The sequence below is a fragment of the Ascaphus truei genome, chromosome 23 (assembly GCF_040206685.1).
Source record: "Ascaphus truei isolate aAscTru1 chromosome 23, aAscTru1.hap1, whole genome shotgun sequence".
Taxonomy (NCBI): domain Eukaryota; kingdom Metazoa; phylum Chordata; class Amphibia; order Anura; family Ascaphidae; genus Ascaphus; species Ascaphus truei.
Window position 1 is genome coordinate 3,479,701 of NC_134505.1, and position 16,175 is coordinate 3,495,875.

At 44.8% G+C, this 16,175-nt stretch overlaps 2 protein-coding genes across 2 annotated transcripts; one reads left to right on the forward strand and one right to left on the reverse strand.

Annotated features, from left to right (window-relative positions):
* The first annotated feature begins 264 nt into the window (after positions 1-264).
* Positions 265-4,458, forward strand: LOC142473103 (keratin, type I cytoskeletal 19-like). Its single transcript, XM_075580260.1, has 8 exons — positions 265-829; positions 1,093-1,175; positions 1,452-1,608; positions 1,831-1,992; positions 2,543-2,668; positions 2,757-2,977; positions 3,426-3,460; positions 4,195-4,458. The coding sequence occupies exons 1-8, from the start codon at positions 317-319 to the stop codon at positions 4,254-4,256; spliced, it is 1,359 nt and encodes a 452-aa protein (XP_075436375.1). The 5' UTR covers positions 265-316; the 3' UTR covers positions 4,257-4,458.
* Positions 4,459-8,967: 4,509 nt separating this feature from the next.
* LOC142473098 (keratin, type I cytoskeletal 19-like) lies at positions 8,968-15,551 on the reverse strand. Its single transcript, XM_075580256.1, has 8 exons — positions 14,832-15,551; positions 14,617-14,699; positions 13,957-14,113; positions 13,660-13,821; positions 12,846-12,971; positions 11,384-11,604; positions 10,780-10,814; positions 8,968-10,117 (listed from the first exon to the last, which is right to left on the reverse strand). The coding sequence occupies exons 1-8, from the start codon at positions 15,432-15,434 to the stop codon at positions 10,020-10,022; spliced, it is 1,485 nt and encodes a 494-aa protein (XP_075436371.1). The 5' UTR covers positions 15,435-15,551; the 3' UTR covers positions 8,968-10,019.
* Between the last annotated feature and the right edge of the window lie 624 nt (positions 15,552-16,175).

A 16,175-nucleotide genomic window follows, 5' to 3' on the forward strand; every position in this document is an offset into this window, starting at 1 on the left:
CAGTATTTTCCTGTAATGCTGTCACGGTGTGATGAATGCTCCTCTCTGTTGTGCCGCATTACAATAAACAGTCTCTACCTTCCTGTGATCTTGTTTGAAGGAATCCCACTCCGGTCTCTTATACGAGGCAGATCAACAACAAAATGAAAAGGCATTAGATGCCTGTGAATTCCCCATAAAAACGGTTCAGCGTTCTGCAACGCCCACTGCACTTCCTATAAAAGAGGACCCATGGAAACGAAACACTTGTACTTCACTTGTAGACCAAGCTGCAGTGTAACTTGTGTATCCATCTGGATCCTATTTTGCCATCACCATGAGCCACAGCGTCAAACAAATGCATTGTTCTGCCGGATCCCTCAAGGGAAGCTGTCATGTTGGTAGCCATTCTACCAAGATCTCTAGCCATGTCTCTTCCCATCATGGAAGCTCCAAAGTCTCCAATCATGGAGGCTCCCATATGTCCCATCATGGAGGCCACTACAGAGCTCCCAGTGTCCATGGAGGATCAGGAGGTAAAGGAATTTCCATTTCCAAACACTCGTCTCTTGGTCATGGATGTGGCTATGGAAGTGTACACGGTGGCTCTAGTCACGGAAGCCACTTCAGAAGTTTTGGCGGCCACAGTGGCTTATTCAACAACAATGCGAAGGAAACCATGCAGCTTCTGAATAATCGTCTTTCATCCTATCTGGAGAAGGTGCGCTCACTGGAGCAGGAAAATGCCCAGCTGGAGAGAAAGATCTGCGAGTGGTATGCAAACAATGCCCCCAGCTCATCCCCTGACTTCAACAACTACTTCAGGACCATTCAGGAGCTCCAGTGTCAGGTAAGAGAAAATAGAAACTGATGTAAAATGTATATATTGCACCAAAACAATACCAGCCGTTCAAAACATCAACTCAATCTAATATCACTGTAAAAAGGAAATACAATGGAATACATGAAAATGTTACTTCTCACTGTATATTGGACATCTCTTAAAGTGATAGATTAAAGCTATTTTGCAACAAAAATGTTTTCCAGTCCCTGGCACTAAAAATAATTTTAAATAAGAAAATTGTATTTCACACATTTTATTTTTTTTTGCAGATTTCTGCAGCCACTGTGGAAAATGCCAGGATTGTTCTGCAGATAGACAATGCCAGACTGGCTGCTGATGATTTCAGGAACAAGTAAGTGTTGTGAGCACAATGAGGAGGAAGAGAGTAATATACAAAGGGACAGAGAAAGATACAAGGGGGAAAAAAGGTCTGGTGACTTCCAAATTGTACAGTGCTTCAGGATTTCCTGGTACCACAGAAAGATGAAGAAATGTAGATCGTCTGATAGTGTTGTTAGGAGGAGTGACACATATGTATATATAAATATACAGGACTTTGGGCCCCCTACTTTAGTAGTTTGTGTTTATTGGGTTGTGCAGACCTCATTCCTTCTTCCTGTCCCTCAAGGTATGAGATGGAGCTCAGGCTGAGGAACAATGTTGAGGCGGATGTGAATGGTCTGCGTAGGACCCTGGAGGGGCTGAACATGGAGAGATGTGACCTTGAGATGCAGGTTCAAAACCTCCAGGAAGAGCTGCAGCAAATGAAGAGGAACCATGAGCAGGTAATGTACAGGCGATAGAGGTGGGGGCCAGCCTAGAAGTCTCCAAAAGAAAGGAAAGTACAAAGTCATCATCTAATCACCCATACCCTGTTCCAGTGGGGTATATTGAGGTATGGGAGGATAACTAGGTTTTCCTGAGAACTAGTGCTTTAAAACAGAAATAGGTTTTGACAAACAATGCTATTTTTCTATGACCGTCACCTCTCTCCCTTGTCCGTGTAGGAGGTGAATTCTCTGCGTGCTCAGCTGGGCGCCAGAGTCAACGTGGAAGTGAACGCTGCTCCATCTGCTGATATGAATAGAGCCTTGTCTGAGATCCGTGAGCAATATGAAAGCCTGATGGAGAGGAACATGAGGGAGGCCGAGAACATGTTCCAACAAAGGGTATATTGATGATTGTTTTCCTCTTGTTTTATAGAGCTAACAAGTTTAACAATCTGGTCTGAAGCCTAAAGTAGTAGGATAAAGGGACTTGCTATGACTCTTTTGCACTTGTATCAGATTTGGATACGTAGAGACTCAAGAAGCTAAGGAACCGATCCGCCAGAGCATCCACAGAATGGAGAACAACATTGCAATAAATGTGTATCTGTAGTTCAATATTCTAGTAGCCTTGTTGATCCGAGAACAGTGTGGATTATTAGTACCTTTTAAATAATGGACCGACATAAGACTTGGTCATTGTTGAAATGTACAGACCTTTCAAAACCTTTCCCCTCCCCCCCCCCACACACACAGATAATAAAACCCTATGAATTCTGAAAGCTCTATAAACTATCATTTAATCTCTGAAGAACCAAATGGTAGATCTATTTATAGGTATCATAATCTGCATACAATCTATACATTGCTGTTAACAGTACAACAGAAGAAAGTTCTTTCATATGTCACCTTTATGAACTTTTAAGTTCCCTGTGTGTTACTGTTTGCACAGAGCGAGGAACTGAACAGTCAGGTGACGTCCGGTTCTGAACAGCTGCAGTCAGTCCAAACCGAGATCATTGAGTTGAGGCGCTGTGTGCAGACCCTGGAGATTGAACTGCAGAGCGAGCTGAGCATGGTATGTATTGGTGAATGAATGTAATAAAACATAACATATAAATATATATTGCATAATTCTTCATGCCCTAATGTCTGTCCTATTATAGAAATCAGCCCTGGAATGCAGCTTGGCAGAGACAGAGGCCGGTTATAGCTCCCAGCTCAACCAGTTACAGGGCATGATCAACAGCGTGGAAGAGCAGCTGGGCCAGATCCGATCTGGCCTGGAACGCCAGAACCACGAGTACAAGATTCTCATGGACCAGAAGACCCATCTGGAGATGGAGATTGCCACATACAAACGACTGCTGGATGGAAATGACATCCAGTATGTAACACATCGTTTTCCCCTTGTTAAGGCCTTAGTACCTTGTTATCCAATCAGAACAAAGCTGCAAAAGCGCTAGACCAACATGCACACATATCTGGCCATTCTTAAGGGCACCGCAATATCACCAAAGCCACTATCATTGCAATAGGCATTTAGAATATTGGTGACCAGTCAACATAACTGTGAGTGGGTGGAATTCATGAGCTACAGTTGATAATTTACCCTAACCGTATCTGTCAGGGAGGCAACACAGACTTTCATGGTCTGCCAGCAAATGTATGGTACAAAATAAGACAAATGGAGAAGGCACTGGGCTGAAATAGTCCATAAAGCCTAAGTAGGGTGTAGGAAAACTTCAACAACTGACTGGGCAAACTAATACTACAGATCTTCAACATTTGGTCATCCACAGTATGTATCTCTGAACATCTGTTTCTCTCTGCAGTGTTTCCGGGCACCATTTATCAGGCGGCACAGAGGGTAAGTAAGAAGTACAACGAAAAGGTTGCATCATGTAAGGGATTGCCGAAACATTCTGTAGTTGCCACACAACCCTGATTCCCAGTGATGGCACAGTATGATTGCAATGCAGGAGGATGTTTAAATCTCTTTAATGACACATAAAACCGATGGGTAACGGCCTACATCCTTATATCAAAGGCTTCTGAAACGTATTGATTTGGAAAAGGAGGCTTAGATGATGGGGTAAAAATTCAGCTATGCAAATATGCATACTGTGCTATAGAAATGTAAATATATGCATCAAGTTAATCATTAATCGAAGACTTCTGGCTGAGAAATATCAACAATTTTTTTTTAAATTATATCAATTACACCAGGTTTCCAACCGGGACGCTGGTGAACAACTCATATTGTGCAACATTTTTTTTTCTGGTATATGTTATATCAGAAATTGGCCAGTTGGGTAAGAATAAAGCATTGATTAGGATAGTTTAACGACTGATGTGGGTACCAATAGTGGGGCAATTTGCACAATTGTTGTCAGCTGATAAAGGTTGCGCCATTTTGGAAAGTAATTTCCAAATCTCAACAGAGGTTGTTTATTTTTATTTATCACATAGGTGATTAATGGGTTAAATTTAATATAGTAGAGGTATTTAGTTGCGCACCTGTATTCGTTCTTTTCTTAATTTCCAAATCTCGTCTGTTTGAAATCTGCGTCGACGCCTAATTATATATATTTATCTTTCCAGTATCTCACCACAACGTGAAAGTTCATCACAGCTCAGAACACGTCCACCAAACCCAGTGTTAGAAACACGCCGATGAGACGACGAGGAATTCCACCACCGGCTACATCTGCATTTAATACGACCCAAGCAATCTTCTTTCTCCCTGGTTCTTAATCTTTGTGTCTCCTTTAGACAAACTAAAACTGTAACCAAATGGTTCTGTGGGGACACGTACTGGGCCTTTTACTTCAATCCTTCAATAAAGTCTTTCTGTCTCATGCAAAAGTCTGTCCCGTTCAGTTAATAGAAATGGTGCGGCTGTTACTTCTGTACAAGTTGGACTAAAACAGGCAGGAGAACACAAAGGGTGCGATGTGTGCGTTGTTGGGTCCGGCAGCACAACCGTTAGATAAGTTTCTGTGATTAGCAAAACCTTAACAGGCGCTGCACGGGAAAAACGGACCCCTCCTCCCCCCCCCCCCCCAAAGTGGTCTAAGTGTGTACAGTTATATTTATATATACGCAGCACCCAATAAGATGACTGAGAGCAAACAATTTAATTACAAAATCATGTTATATTGTGTCATACACAAATAGTATATTCACAGGTACAAATGAGCAAACGCCACACATTAATAACGTCAATGTTTTCGCATTGGGTAATAACCCGCATTTCTTCTGCAGGGGTAAGAGGCACCCATATACAGTACTGCATGTCCTGATAAGGATATCAAATCCCAAACATATACAAAGAATAACAGCAAATACATATATCACTTGTGAGCATGTTCAGATCTCAGACAGGTTAGCAACCCTGCCCTTCCCCATTATCTCTCAGCATACAATGCTTCCACTGCGAGCCAGGGATTCTGGGTAATGACATGAGAATGAGTACAGCGTCTCCTTTTCCTGCTTAGCCACTGTAACATTTACCCCTTCTGTTTAATCCAATGCCACCCGTGTTACACAGACTAAGCACAGCCTGGGCTAGAGAAGAGCAAAGCCAGGAACCCTACTCACAGACAGCTGAATAACTAAATACCTTATGTGAAGGTCAATACTGAACCAGATACAGTAGCACTCAATGGGGAGACATATATACAGTGTCACAAATCACACAGGTGAACATGAGAAGTATTGAAAGAAGTATAATACCAGGAGACATAGGCACTACTGTAGGTGTGTTATAACTGAAACGTTTGCTAGCTCAATCAGCTCTTTTCCTGGCCCATTCCCGAAGGGGTTGGGGTTAGGTCTCTTGATTAAGTCTTATCGGTGGCATGGTGATGGGTCTGGCAGTGGAGGCAATTGGATCTGTGACTTTAGGAAGGGTTCGGAAGGGGTGAGGTTAGGGGAGATCGTGAACGTTGGGGAGGGTGGGGTGTGGGAGGGGATGGGATCGGAGGTTAATTGGGGATCATGGAACATGATGGAGAATAGATGAGGTTTGAGTTGGCTTCTGAAGATAGTTAGGGAGGGGGCAGATTAAATGTGGGGGGGGAGCTTGATCCAGTGGAAGGGGGCGAGTAAGGCAAATGATCAGATGCATGTTCCTCTCTGTCAAAAGGCGCTATGTATTAAGCATGCTATAGGTGATGTTGTCATAAAAAAGGCGCACCGAATAGCAGGTTACTGCGTCTCTGTGCGTCCACTTCTGTTTCACAAGGAAACGATGACGTCCTGGGTGGAGTTAGAGGCTGAGGTTGGATATTGTCTTAGGTGCACACGTTTAAATGACATGTGATATTAAACTTTAGTTACCGTAAATGCATCAGAAATGGCCCGGCAAGATTTTATTGACGTAAACGAGAAACGCAACTAGAAGAAAACCATTCTCAATGCATTCCTTTGTATGGGCAGGTCTTACCTCTTCTGCTGGGAGGCTAGTTCGCGAATCCGCCACCCTTTCCGCGAAGAAGTACGTTCCTCACGTTTCCCGTGAGCTTCCCATCCTCCACCATCGCAGAACGACTCCTTGTTCTAGCACTTCTCTGTCCTCCTGCACCTTTTTGGAAACCCTTTTATGGCTATGAAAGTTTTGATTGTATCCCCATCTCCCTTCTCTCCTGCAAGCTGTACACTAAGCGCCCCTTTAGTCTTTCCTTATGTCTTATGCTGTAGGTCATGCAACATCTTAGTCAACCTTACTTGCACACTTACAGTGCGTTGACGTAAAAGCATTGGCACGTGTAAGGTATGACCTCTCGGTTGCACGGTTGAGCCATCTGTGATGAAGCAGGCATACCCTGAAAACCTAACCTGCTAGGGGGGGTGGAGGACTGGAGTTGAGCACCACTGCGTCTAACCCTTCGAAACTTGCCTCGTTATATTCACCCAGAAACTCAGTACTAGAGCGTGGGTAAGAAGCAGAAAGCTTATGTGAGCTGGCGCCCAGACAGTAATAAGGATGTAGACGACTTGATGACTGGAAGGAGAATGTTGGAGTTTCTGTGCCAAACCCGGTATAATCTCCTCTACTACTGGACTCTTCCGTTTACCCCCCGGTTAGACATTTAGTTTTGAAATTATCACAGTCATTGCAAATTTTGTAAATGTCCACCTTTTGAGAATATGTGCAGATGTGATGAATGTCAAAAGGGCTTAATCGCAAAACACGGAGAGAGCATTGCATGAGCTATAAAGGGCGGTAGTGATAATTATATGCAAAAAGAGCTGTTCCCCCTAACAGCGTATATATCCACAAAGGTCCTTTGAGGGTTAACGTGTGGACTTAACGTTACATTAGTTAGGACGTACCTGAACTTTGTGCTACATCTGAAATAATGCTTTTACAGGATCTGGGTGGGCGTAACACCAGTCAGGTACGATGTAACTAACGTAGAGTTATTTCCATCTCCTTTCCTCTCTTTTATTATCTCTAATTCAGTGTTTTTCAACCATGGTTCCTTCGAACCCTAATGAAGTAGTATCCTGCTACGAAACGCGTTGGAAAGGTTCTATATCTGTGGACTTGTTCATCACTGCACACTTGTAGTCTTCCTATCAAGGACTTTTTGGAGCTTTTGCTGATCCGTCATCCGGCCCCTCCAGTGACGTCATCATTCACCGTCTCTAGCGATCACTCACTGAGTGCAACGCTGATCGTGAGAGCCGCAGTGCTGCATCCGTATTCCTTTTCAACATCGGAGATGCTGAGCCTAAGGATCGGAAGTCCTAACACATACCTGCAGCTGCTATCACCAGTGTCCCCCTATTTGGTAGTTATTCGTGAGAGAGACCGCCACCGCCCGTGGAGACCAGATGCGTGTGGCGCAGTGGTAACCCTTGATTCAGTGTCCAAGTGGTACACGACATGCCTGTTTAATCTGTTTTCTTGTACGGGTGATACTCCACCTTTTATACATCAATATATATATGTATTTTTTTACTTACTCCACCATGAGAGTCGTGCGCTTGTCCTTTCTCCATTCTTTTTAGCTTGTCAGACGTTGAGACATCTATGTGGACATCTGTAGACACTCTCTTCTTAGTCCTGGTCGGACAAGGTTCTCTATTGTCATTTATATTTCCCGGTACCCATTTTTACTGCCACCATTTTTATTTTTGTGTTTAATAACACTATTGCACATTTACTCCATTCTGAGCTGTTTATACCCTTACCACGCTTTAAAATTCTTTTTAGCTGCTTCCTACAATACATTGTATAGTGGGCAACATGCATACGTTCCTTCCATTGGTACAGAGTACGTGCACTTCTTAGTAGGTGGGATACAGTGTAATCATATGGGCAGCAAGCAACAATATATACAGTATATGTGTTTGCTTCTCTGTCTTTCTTTGGCCTTTTCTCCTCCCCCTCCCCCACACCAAGATGTGTCTGTCTGCATAGTTGTGACTATTTCCCAGTGTCGGGGGGGGGGGCATACTGTTGATTTTGTGTGGACCTTATCCGGCTGAAGGACACTTATTAGGTATGACTGAACGCTATAACTGCAGGTAGACATGGCATGGTTAACTGTAGCTGCACATGAATATCGCTACGATTTCTAAATCTTGGAGTAGATAGGACCCTAACGTTGCTTGAGGCCGAAGGTTACGAGTCCAGAGGATTCCTGGATACATCAGTCGTCGGTAATCCGATGATGTTTCATCTTGGTTGATTGGCCAAGACGCTCAGCAAACATCTGATTAAAAGTGAAGCTTTACGTCCCGTTAGCATGTATAATAATTCTATGGGAGTTAGGTGGTTCAGAGAAATTACAGTCTATGCATTCCTTTTCATAGATTATATTTGTGAATGCCTTAACCCCGGGGATGGGGCCAACTCAAGTCCTCAAGGTCCACCAGCACGTCAGGTTTGAAGCATGTCCCTGCTTTCGCGCAGGTGGCTCAACCAGTCGACTGTAACTTAATTGCCTGTCCAGTTGGCCCACAAAATTTTCTGCAACTGCCCATGAAACGTCTGTAAATATAGCGTGTTGTCTGGGCGTGTGCCCAGGACATACGTGAAAACGAGAGGTAACTCTCGTTGTATTGTTTCCTGGTAAAACATTTTTATAAATAAATAATTAAAATAAATCAATATCCTTGAAACCTGTTGGTGGTCCCGTGGGGGACTGGGGTTGACCACTCATTGCCATAACCCAAGGTGCGTTCATACAAACAGCATCTTGAGGTATTGCTAAGACTTTTGGATGGGACCTCTTGGTCCACACTGAACTGTTTCTTCAGGCTCCCTTGTTCAGGCCACGCCTTCCGCAACGCCCCCCCCCCCCCCCCCTCTACACGCAATGACACGTGTGTTGTTCTGGGCGCCAATAAACAGTGAGGCAGTTCGCATGAGACAGAATAAAGATTTTACTAAAGGCGTGGTCGAGACAACACAAAGCATGCACAAGCCGTGGTATTCAGCACAATAAGGAGGATATTCTCATGGGAGCGCAGAACTGCGACATATACGGTAGGCTGGTGTTATATATTGATAATCCTCAGCCTCAGGGATCTCCTGACTACATTATATTCATGGCTGAAGCTAGTTTGTAGTGGGTGACATTGGCCCCTTGTGCCTCTTGTATATATGATGTCCAGGTAGGTGCGCAGTTATCTTCCTATAAGACAACATTGGTGCATGAAGTCACAAGGCAGCAAGACAAAATTGGTGACTTTTTGAAGGGGGAAAAAAAAAATCGAGCAAAATGATGAAGTCTTTTAATCTACGACTATATTGTACTTAGCAGAATGTGAAATGTTGATGTCCCACAGAATTGACAATACAGGAGGGCCCCGGGCATGCGGCGGGTTCCGTTCTAAGGGCCCGCCGCAACGCGAAAATCGCCGGAAATCGAAACTGGCGATTTTCATTGTGGGTGCATGCGCAGACCGGCAATTTCACCTTCTGCGCATGCGCGACCCACGTTCTGCGCATGCGCAAGCTCGGCACTCTCCCCACCCCCCGTTCTGCGCATGCGCGACTTCGACTTCCCCCGTTCTGACATGACGGCCCCCCCTTCTCGGTACCGCCGTATCGGGCCAAACAGCGAGGAGCAGGGCCTTGCTGTACAATTTGTTCTACTTTGTGTTTCCAAACCAGTCACCCACCTCCCACGGCCATGATGTTAACCACGTCTCTACAGCTGCTGTATATCTCGCACTTTCTATGCCGAATCCTGCACACGGCTGATCTCATTGCACACAATTAATCATCTATTATTCCCCCCCCCCTGCTTTTCTACACACAAAGGAAAGAGATGCTCAGAAAAAACGAGACATGGTCGGAACACAAGGAGAGATCCGTTGTTTTGCTGAGGAGGCCCGTGCAGAACTCGTTCCTTTGTGTTCTGGTGGTTCCGCACCTCTGCCTCTCCCCCGGCACAGTCACGGGGGATTTAACATTTGACTTGGTGAACGTGGTCCTTGAAGGACACGGCCTTTGCGTGTTCAGCCTCCCGTGTGCTTGTATGATGCTTCACGCTGCCGTGAGATCCTAGAGAAGGAAGATATTGTCAATATTGTAATGAAAACCGGAGAGTTTGTATTAAAAAACACACGGACTTCACTGCACTCTTGTGTTGCTTCACTGTATAAAATAATGTTTGCCGCATTTTTCCCCCAAAGGCACAGCTTACACAACTGTGTATAAAATAATGTTTGCAGCATTTTCCACAACTTTGTGCAGATTAAAGCAATGCAAACATTGTTCCAAATTTGCACCTGTGTTTACACTTTCCTGTTGAATATTGTCTAATATTGCTCTTTTTTTGGCCAAAAGTAGCCACGACTAAACGGAAAACGGGAATATGAAGATTCCTACGGTGACCTCATGTTACGGCCCAAGGATTCTGAGTATACAGCATTCCTTATATCAGGGTTGCGCAAACTGGGGAGCGCGCCGATTTTCTAGGGGGGGAAGGCGCGGCGGTTACAGAGGCCCCGCGTCCTTCCCCAAGGCATTTAAATTAAACGCCGGGGGCGGCGTGAGACCTCTGTAACATCCCTTCCCTGCTGCCAGCCAGGTCCTCGCAAATTCATTTGACGCCGCGGGGTCATGTGACGCGTCGCCATGGAGACGTGCTTCAAATGACGCTGCAGGTCAAAACTTTGCACACCCCTCCCTTATATCACCTGCCACCGTTACCTTTCACTTACCGTCTTTGCCCCCGGACATACGGTGTCCTGAAACACTGCAGAGAAAGATACATGTTTTAAGATACAGTAGAAGTTGAAGACAAGTTGAGGCCATCCACCTCATGTTTCCTGGCTAACAAATTTAGTTCACTACATTGATTATTCATTCCTTTACTTACTGTAGCTCAATTGGCTGGGCATGTCAGTGTCTCTGTATCTACAGTAGATTAGCTGAGGGTCGGTTTCAGGCATATACCACCAAATAAGGACTTTCTCACATATGTCCTCAGTCTACTTCCATTCGGTTTTAGAATGTAACCTCTGCACTAAAATATCTTTTCCGAAAGAGAATGCTTTATTCTAGAACCTCATCTATAACCCTGTGGGAACAATGTCCTCAGAGGGATTATACTACAGGCGTAGTACCATCTTAGCTGCTGTTTTCTGGACTATTCCTCCCTCTACGTACGCCCTTTCTGCAACTTTCGGAACTGGACCGTATTTATTCAAGGTCTTATCAATGACCTCTAGAGCAGAACCATTGCCTACTTCTTTCTGCGTCAGCCCTGTGTCTTAAGAAGGGACATTGGACTAACAGACGAGGGGGACATTAGCCCTTACGTACTGGATGTCATGTCCGTCCAGCAGGCGTTTGTAGGTGGCGATCTCCATCTCCAGGTGGGTCTTCTGGTCCATGAGGACCTTGTACTCGTGGTTCTGTCGTTCCAGGTCAGAACGTATCTGGGCCAGCTGTCCTTCCACGTTGTCGATCAGACCTTGTAGTTGGGCGAGCTGGGAACTGTAAGTGGCATGTGTCTCTGCCAAGGTGCATTCCAGGGCTGATTTCTATAGGGAGAATCAAGCAGTAACTATATGTGTTATTCCCACCTGCCAAGCACTGTGCCGCTGACGTTCAACCCTTGCCAGGCAGTCCACCCTTACATGCTCCGCGGCTGCTGATAGATAGAAGTGGCTGCATCTGCACCTATCTATCATCTATTTTCCTTCAATCTGTCTTTTTCTCTGAACTCGTATGTACTCTTTTTGTTGTTGGCCTCCCTCCCACATTGTACGGAGCGGCGGAACGCGTTGCCGCCATACAAATAAGAGATGATAATAATAAGTATAACATAACTCCTATAGCAGTGTTGGTTCCAGTTCTCCTGGTTCATTAAGACACAAATTGCGGTATAAATTCCCCCCGGATAACTATTCTGGTGAATAAAAGTATTGTAGTCTGGCATCCCTTTGGAGAAAGTTGAGATCCAGGATCCCCAAATATTCTCCATATTAACATCGCCATAGACCGCTTGGCTCTTTCTCTTAAATAGACCATTGGAGAATCTGACCGGACGAGAATAAGCTGGTTTGCCCACATTTCCGCGGCAGGTCCCCGTGAAATAGCCGCAGTCTGGAAGCAGGTCGGTGTCCCCTCCCCTCCCAAAATAAAGAATAGAGGTGGATTTGTGTGCCACATGGAAAAGTTTACGGGCTTGATGAATGACTCCTGTAGGGAGTTCTGGAAGGTGTGGGGACCGTGGATCGTCTCGGAGGGTAGTCGGGGCCTGGACGAGTGGACAATGTTGCTCTGAACATTGTAGGGACTGTGCTAAATCTCATGTGTGTGTTAATGAACATCATGTAATAAGTGCTGTATTAATTGCATTGTACCCCCCCCCGCTCCTCCTTCCCCCCTCCTCCCCCCCCCCCCAGACCCCAATTTTATTTTCTGTACTCCCCCTCCCAATCCCCTTTTTGTTTGTTGTACTTTCACTGAAAAATCAATAACATTTAAGTTTCAAACCCCCCCCCCCAAAAAAAATAGTATTATAGCCTACAAAGAATCTGGATTTACTTATTGTAGTCTTCTGGCTCATGTGTCTGTGCCAACACACTATTTTGGACAATCATTATTGGCACACAAAGAAACATCGGTCATGTACTGCAAGCCCGGACAGGAAACTGTCCCACTCGACAACACATGGAATTTCTGTCAGCGATAGGTTAAACAAGTCAGAATTAGATGATTGATGCCGTCCCTAGAAAGCAAGAAGTATGCATTTAGTGGAAGGCATTTTTGGATGTACCATGCTCAGCTCGCTCTGCAGCTCAATCTCCAGGCTCTGCGCACAGCGCCTCAACTCGATGATCTCGGTTTGGACTGACTGCAGCTGTTCAGAACCGGACGCCACCTGACGGTTCAGTTCCTCGCTCTGCATGGGACAACAACAAAAAAATAAACCCCCCCACAGAACAGAGATAAAGACCCACTGTAGAAGGGTGACCTCTTGTGATAATGGATCCAATTTACTAAATCGTGCTATGCCTTAAACTCCATTCGCTTGCGTTAAGCTATAGAATATGCTGAGGATTAGCACCATTTAATAAATCCGAGCCAATGTCCGAGATAGATTAGAGACTAGATTTACAATAGGTGGCTTACTATTAACATAGACACACAACCCGTGCATGCTCAGAACCCAAACCCACCGTATTTGTGCCCAAAGGAGTGACCGCATGTATACAACAGAAGACAAAAAGCCTCAGTGGAACATCCAATAAGACAAATGATATAGTTAAATACTTTCCTGGTTTTTCTTTTCGTAAGGGAGGGTCATTTAGTTAAACTCTTTGGCCAAAGCATTTGAAGCTCGCAGACCATGCCACTTTTCTATCTTCTCATAAGTAAAGGTCATTTAGTCATTCTTAATTTTAAGCCTGTAACCACGCCAGGGTATGTCCTTTTATACAGGTCCTAACACTACCTGTGACAGTTCTCTTTACGTCTCTGACGGAGGAAGAGATCTTAGTAGACCAGGTATTCAAATGAACGGACCTCAAGGTGTCTAAAGGCTTGTAGCACTATGAAAAATCGGAGCCAAAATCCAGAGATCTACATACCCTTGTGTTGAACATGTTCTCAACCTCCCTCATGTTCCTCTCCATCAGGCTTTCATATTGCTCTCGGATCTCAGACAAGGCTCCATTCATATCCGCAGATGGAGCAGCGTTCACTTCCACGTTGACTCTGGCGCCCAGCTGAGCGCGCAGGCCGTTCACCTCCTGCAGGGGCACAAGAAAGAGGTGATTATGAATGGGAATATGAAAAATAAAAAAAAACATTATACTGCTGTTCCTCCGTTTACTTAACTATAATTGAATAAGGCTAATAACATATCTCCCATCGTATTACATTACCTCCTCATGGTTCTTCTTCAAATGCTGCAGCTCTTCCTGGAGGCCTTGAACTTGCATCTCCAGGTCTCGCCTCTCCATGTTCAGCCCTTCCAGGACTCTACGCAGAACGCCCACATCCGCCTCGATGGTGCTCTTCAGCATTGTCTCCGTCTCGTACCTTTGGGAGACAGGAAAATAAAATCAGGACTCCCCGAGCCAAGAAACGCAAACCATCGAGCAAGATTTTTTTCTCTCTCTAGTGCTATCTGTTTCATCCTCCACCTGTAAGCATTTCCAGTAGACAGCTGTCGACTTGTTAATATGAAAGCATATATTCCTACATTCGGAGGATCAGACCTTATGGGGCTTTATAACCACCAGTAACGCACCATTCTTGTAACTTCCATATACTATGGTAAACACCAGTTCTTACTAGCAATATGCTGGTCCCACTCCCAATATGCTAAGTGCTTCTATCACTTTCCATATTCTGGCATTTAAAAAAAGAAGAAGGTGGACTATAGCAAATATGTTTACAGTATATTAGGCAATGTGATATATGATGAAACATTCTGTATTGTGGTTTAGAATTGGCCTTTTCTGGTTTACCTCCACTTTCACCCCTTTCTTTTTCTTCCTTTCTTCGGTTACATACTGTACAGTACTATTCACCGGACTTACTTGCTTCTGAAGTCGTCTGTAGCCAGTCTGGCATTGTCTATCTGCAGAACAACCCTGGCATTTTCCACAGTGGCTGCAGAGATCTGCAAAACATTTTGGATATGAAACACGGCTCAAAATACAGCCACCCTACTTTTCATTACTCGTTTATTCAGTCTACCAAATAGTGAGATACATTTATCCAAATGCTGTGTGGGTTTATTTTTTTCTCTAACCTGACACTGGAGCTCCTGAATGGCCCTGAAATGGTTGTTGTAGCCAGGGACTCCAGTGGGTTGATTTCTGTCGTACCACTCTCGAATATTCCTCTCCATCTGGGTGTTTTCCTGCTCCAGTGAGCGCACCTTCTCCAGATAGGATGCCAGTCGGTCATTCAGAAGCTGCATGGTTTCCTTCTCATTCACACTGAGCAGGCCATCATGTTTCCAACCACCGCGGCCTCCAAAGCTGCTAAAGTGACTTCCATGACTATAGCCACCATGAACACTTCCAACACCACATCCATGACCGAAAGAAGAGTGTTTGGAGATGGAGACTCCTTTACCTCCTGATCCTCCATGGACACTGGGAGTTCTGTAGTGACCTCCATGCTGGGAAATATGAGATCGTCCATGGTGGGAAATATGAGATCCTCCATGGTGGGATCTAATGGATCCTCCATGGTGAGACATATGGCAACCTCCATGATGGATCTTGTCGGCGCCTCCATGGTGCACTGAAGAGACATGACCGGAGATCTTGGGGGAATGACTACCAATGTGACAGCTCCCCTTGAGGGATCCACAGGAAGATTGAGTCTGCTTGATGCTGAGGCTCATGGTTACAGCAAAGTAGGATCCAGATGGAAGTCACACAGCTTAATCGGCTAATGAAGTGCAACTGTCCCCTGGCAGCGGGCTCTCTTTTATAAGAAGCCCCATGGGTGAGGCCGAAGGTAAAGTCATTGTAGCTGGAATTTTATAGGCATCTAATTCCTTGCCACCTTGTTGGTCCCCCTCAAATCCTGCTTTAACAACGAGGGATACGTTTTTATGGTTCTTCTGAAAGATCAGAAGGTTTATTGCAATGCTGCACGTCAGAGGTCAACTGTCACCGCACCCTGACACACCAACATGTTGGAAGACAGCATCAAAGGGTCATTCAAACATAGCCAGTGGTAATACATGGGGACAACGGTAATAATAGTTCAGGTGGGAGATACCATGAAAACCTATGGGATCTACTGACATTTTAGGGAGAGCAATTCAGTTTAGAGTGGACTGGTGTGTTTTCTTGTAGAGGGGATTTGGGGGAAATCCCAAACAAGGAGTGATCCTCGGACAATCACAGAGCCAGCGTATCCCGTTATTATACAAGAAGAGCCCCCAGGTAATAAACCAAAATGATACTTTTTTATTTAAAAACACGAATCCTGAAATATTGAAATGACCAGTGGCCAATTACAATCCAAACGACAATGCCATAAGGCAACGATGCACTAATAGTATGGCTATGGGTAAATCGATTAGGGATAAGGCCGGAGAGTTTGGGTATTTGGGGGAGGAACATACTACAGTAAG

Bases quoted from the DNA above. Each gene is read 5' to 3' on its own strand.
- LOC142473103 (XM_075580260.1), top strand. From the start codon at position 317: ATGAGCCACAGCGTCAAACAAATGCATTGTTCTGCCGGATCCCTCAAG. The intron at 1,993-2,542 runs GTATATTGATGA...CTGTTTGCACAG, and splicing joins AGAACATGTTCCAACAAAGG to AGCGAGGAACTGAACAGTCA. The intron at 2,669-2,756 runs GTATGTATTGGT...GTCCTATTATAG, and splicing joins TGCAGAGCGAGCTGAGCATG to AAATCAGCCCTGGAATGCAG.
- LOC142473098 (XM_075580256.1), bottom strand. From the start codon at position 15,434: ATGAGCCTCAGCATCAAGCAGACTCAATCTTCCTGTGGATCCCTCAAG. The intron at 14,114-14,616 runs GTAAGTCCGGTG...TGTCTCCCAAAG, and splicing joins ACAGACGACTTCAGAAGCAA to GTACGAGACGGAGACAATGC. The intron at 12,972-13,659 runs GTATGTAGATCT...TGTCCCATGCAG, and splicing joins AGAACATGTTCAACACAAGG to AGCGAGGAACTGAACCGTCA.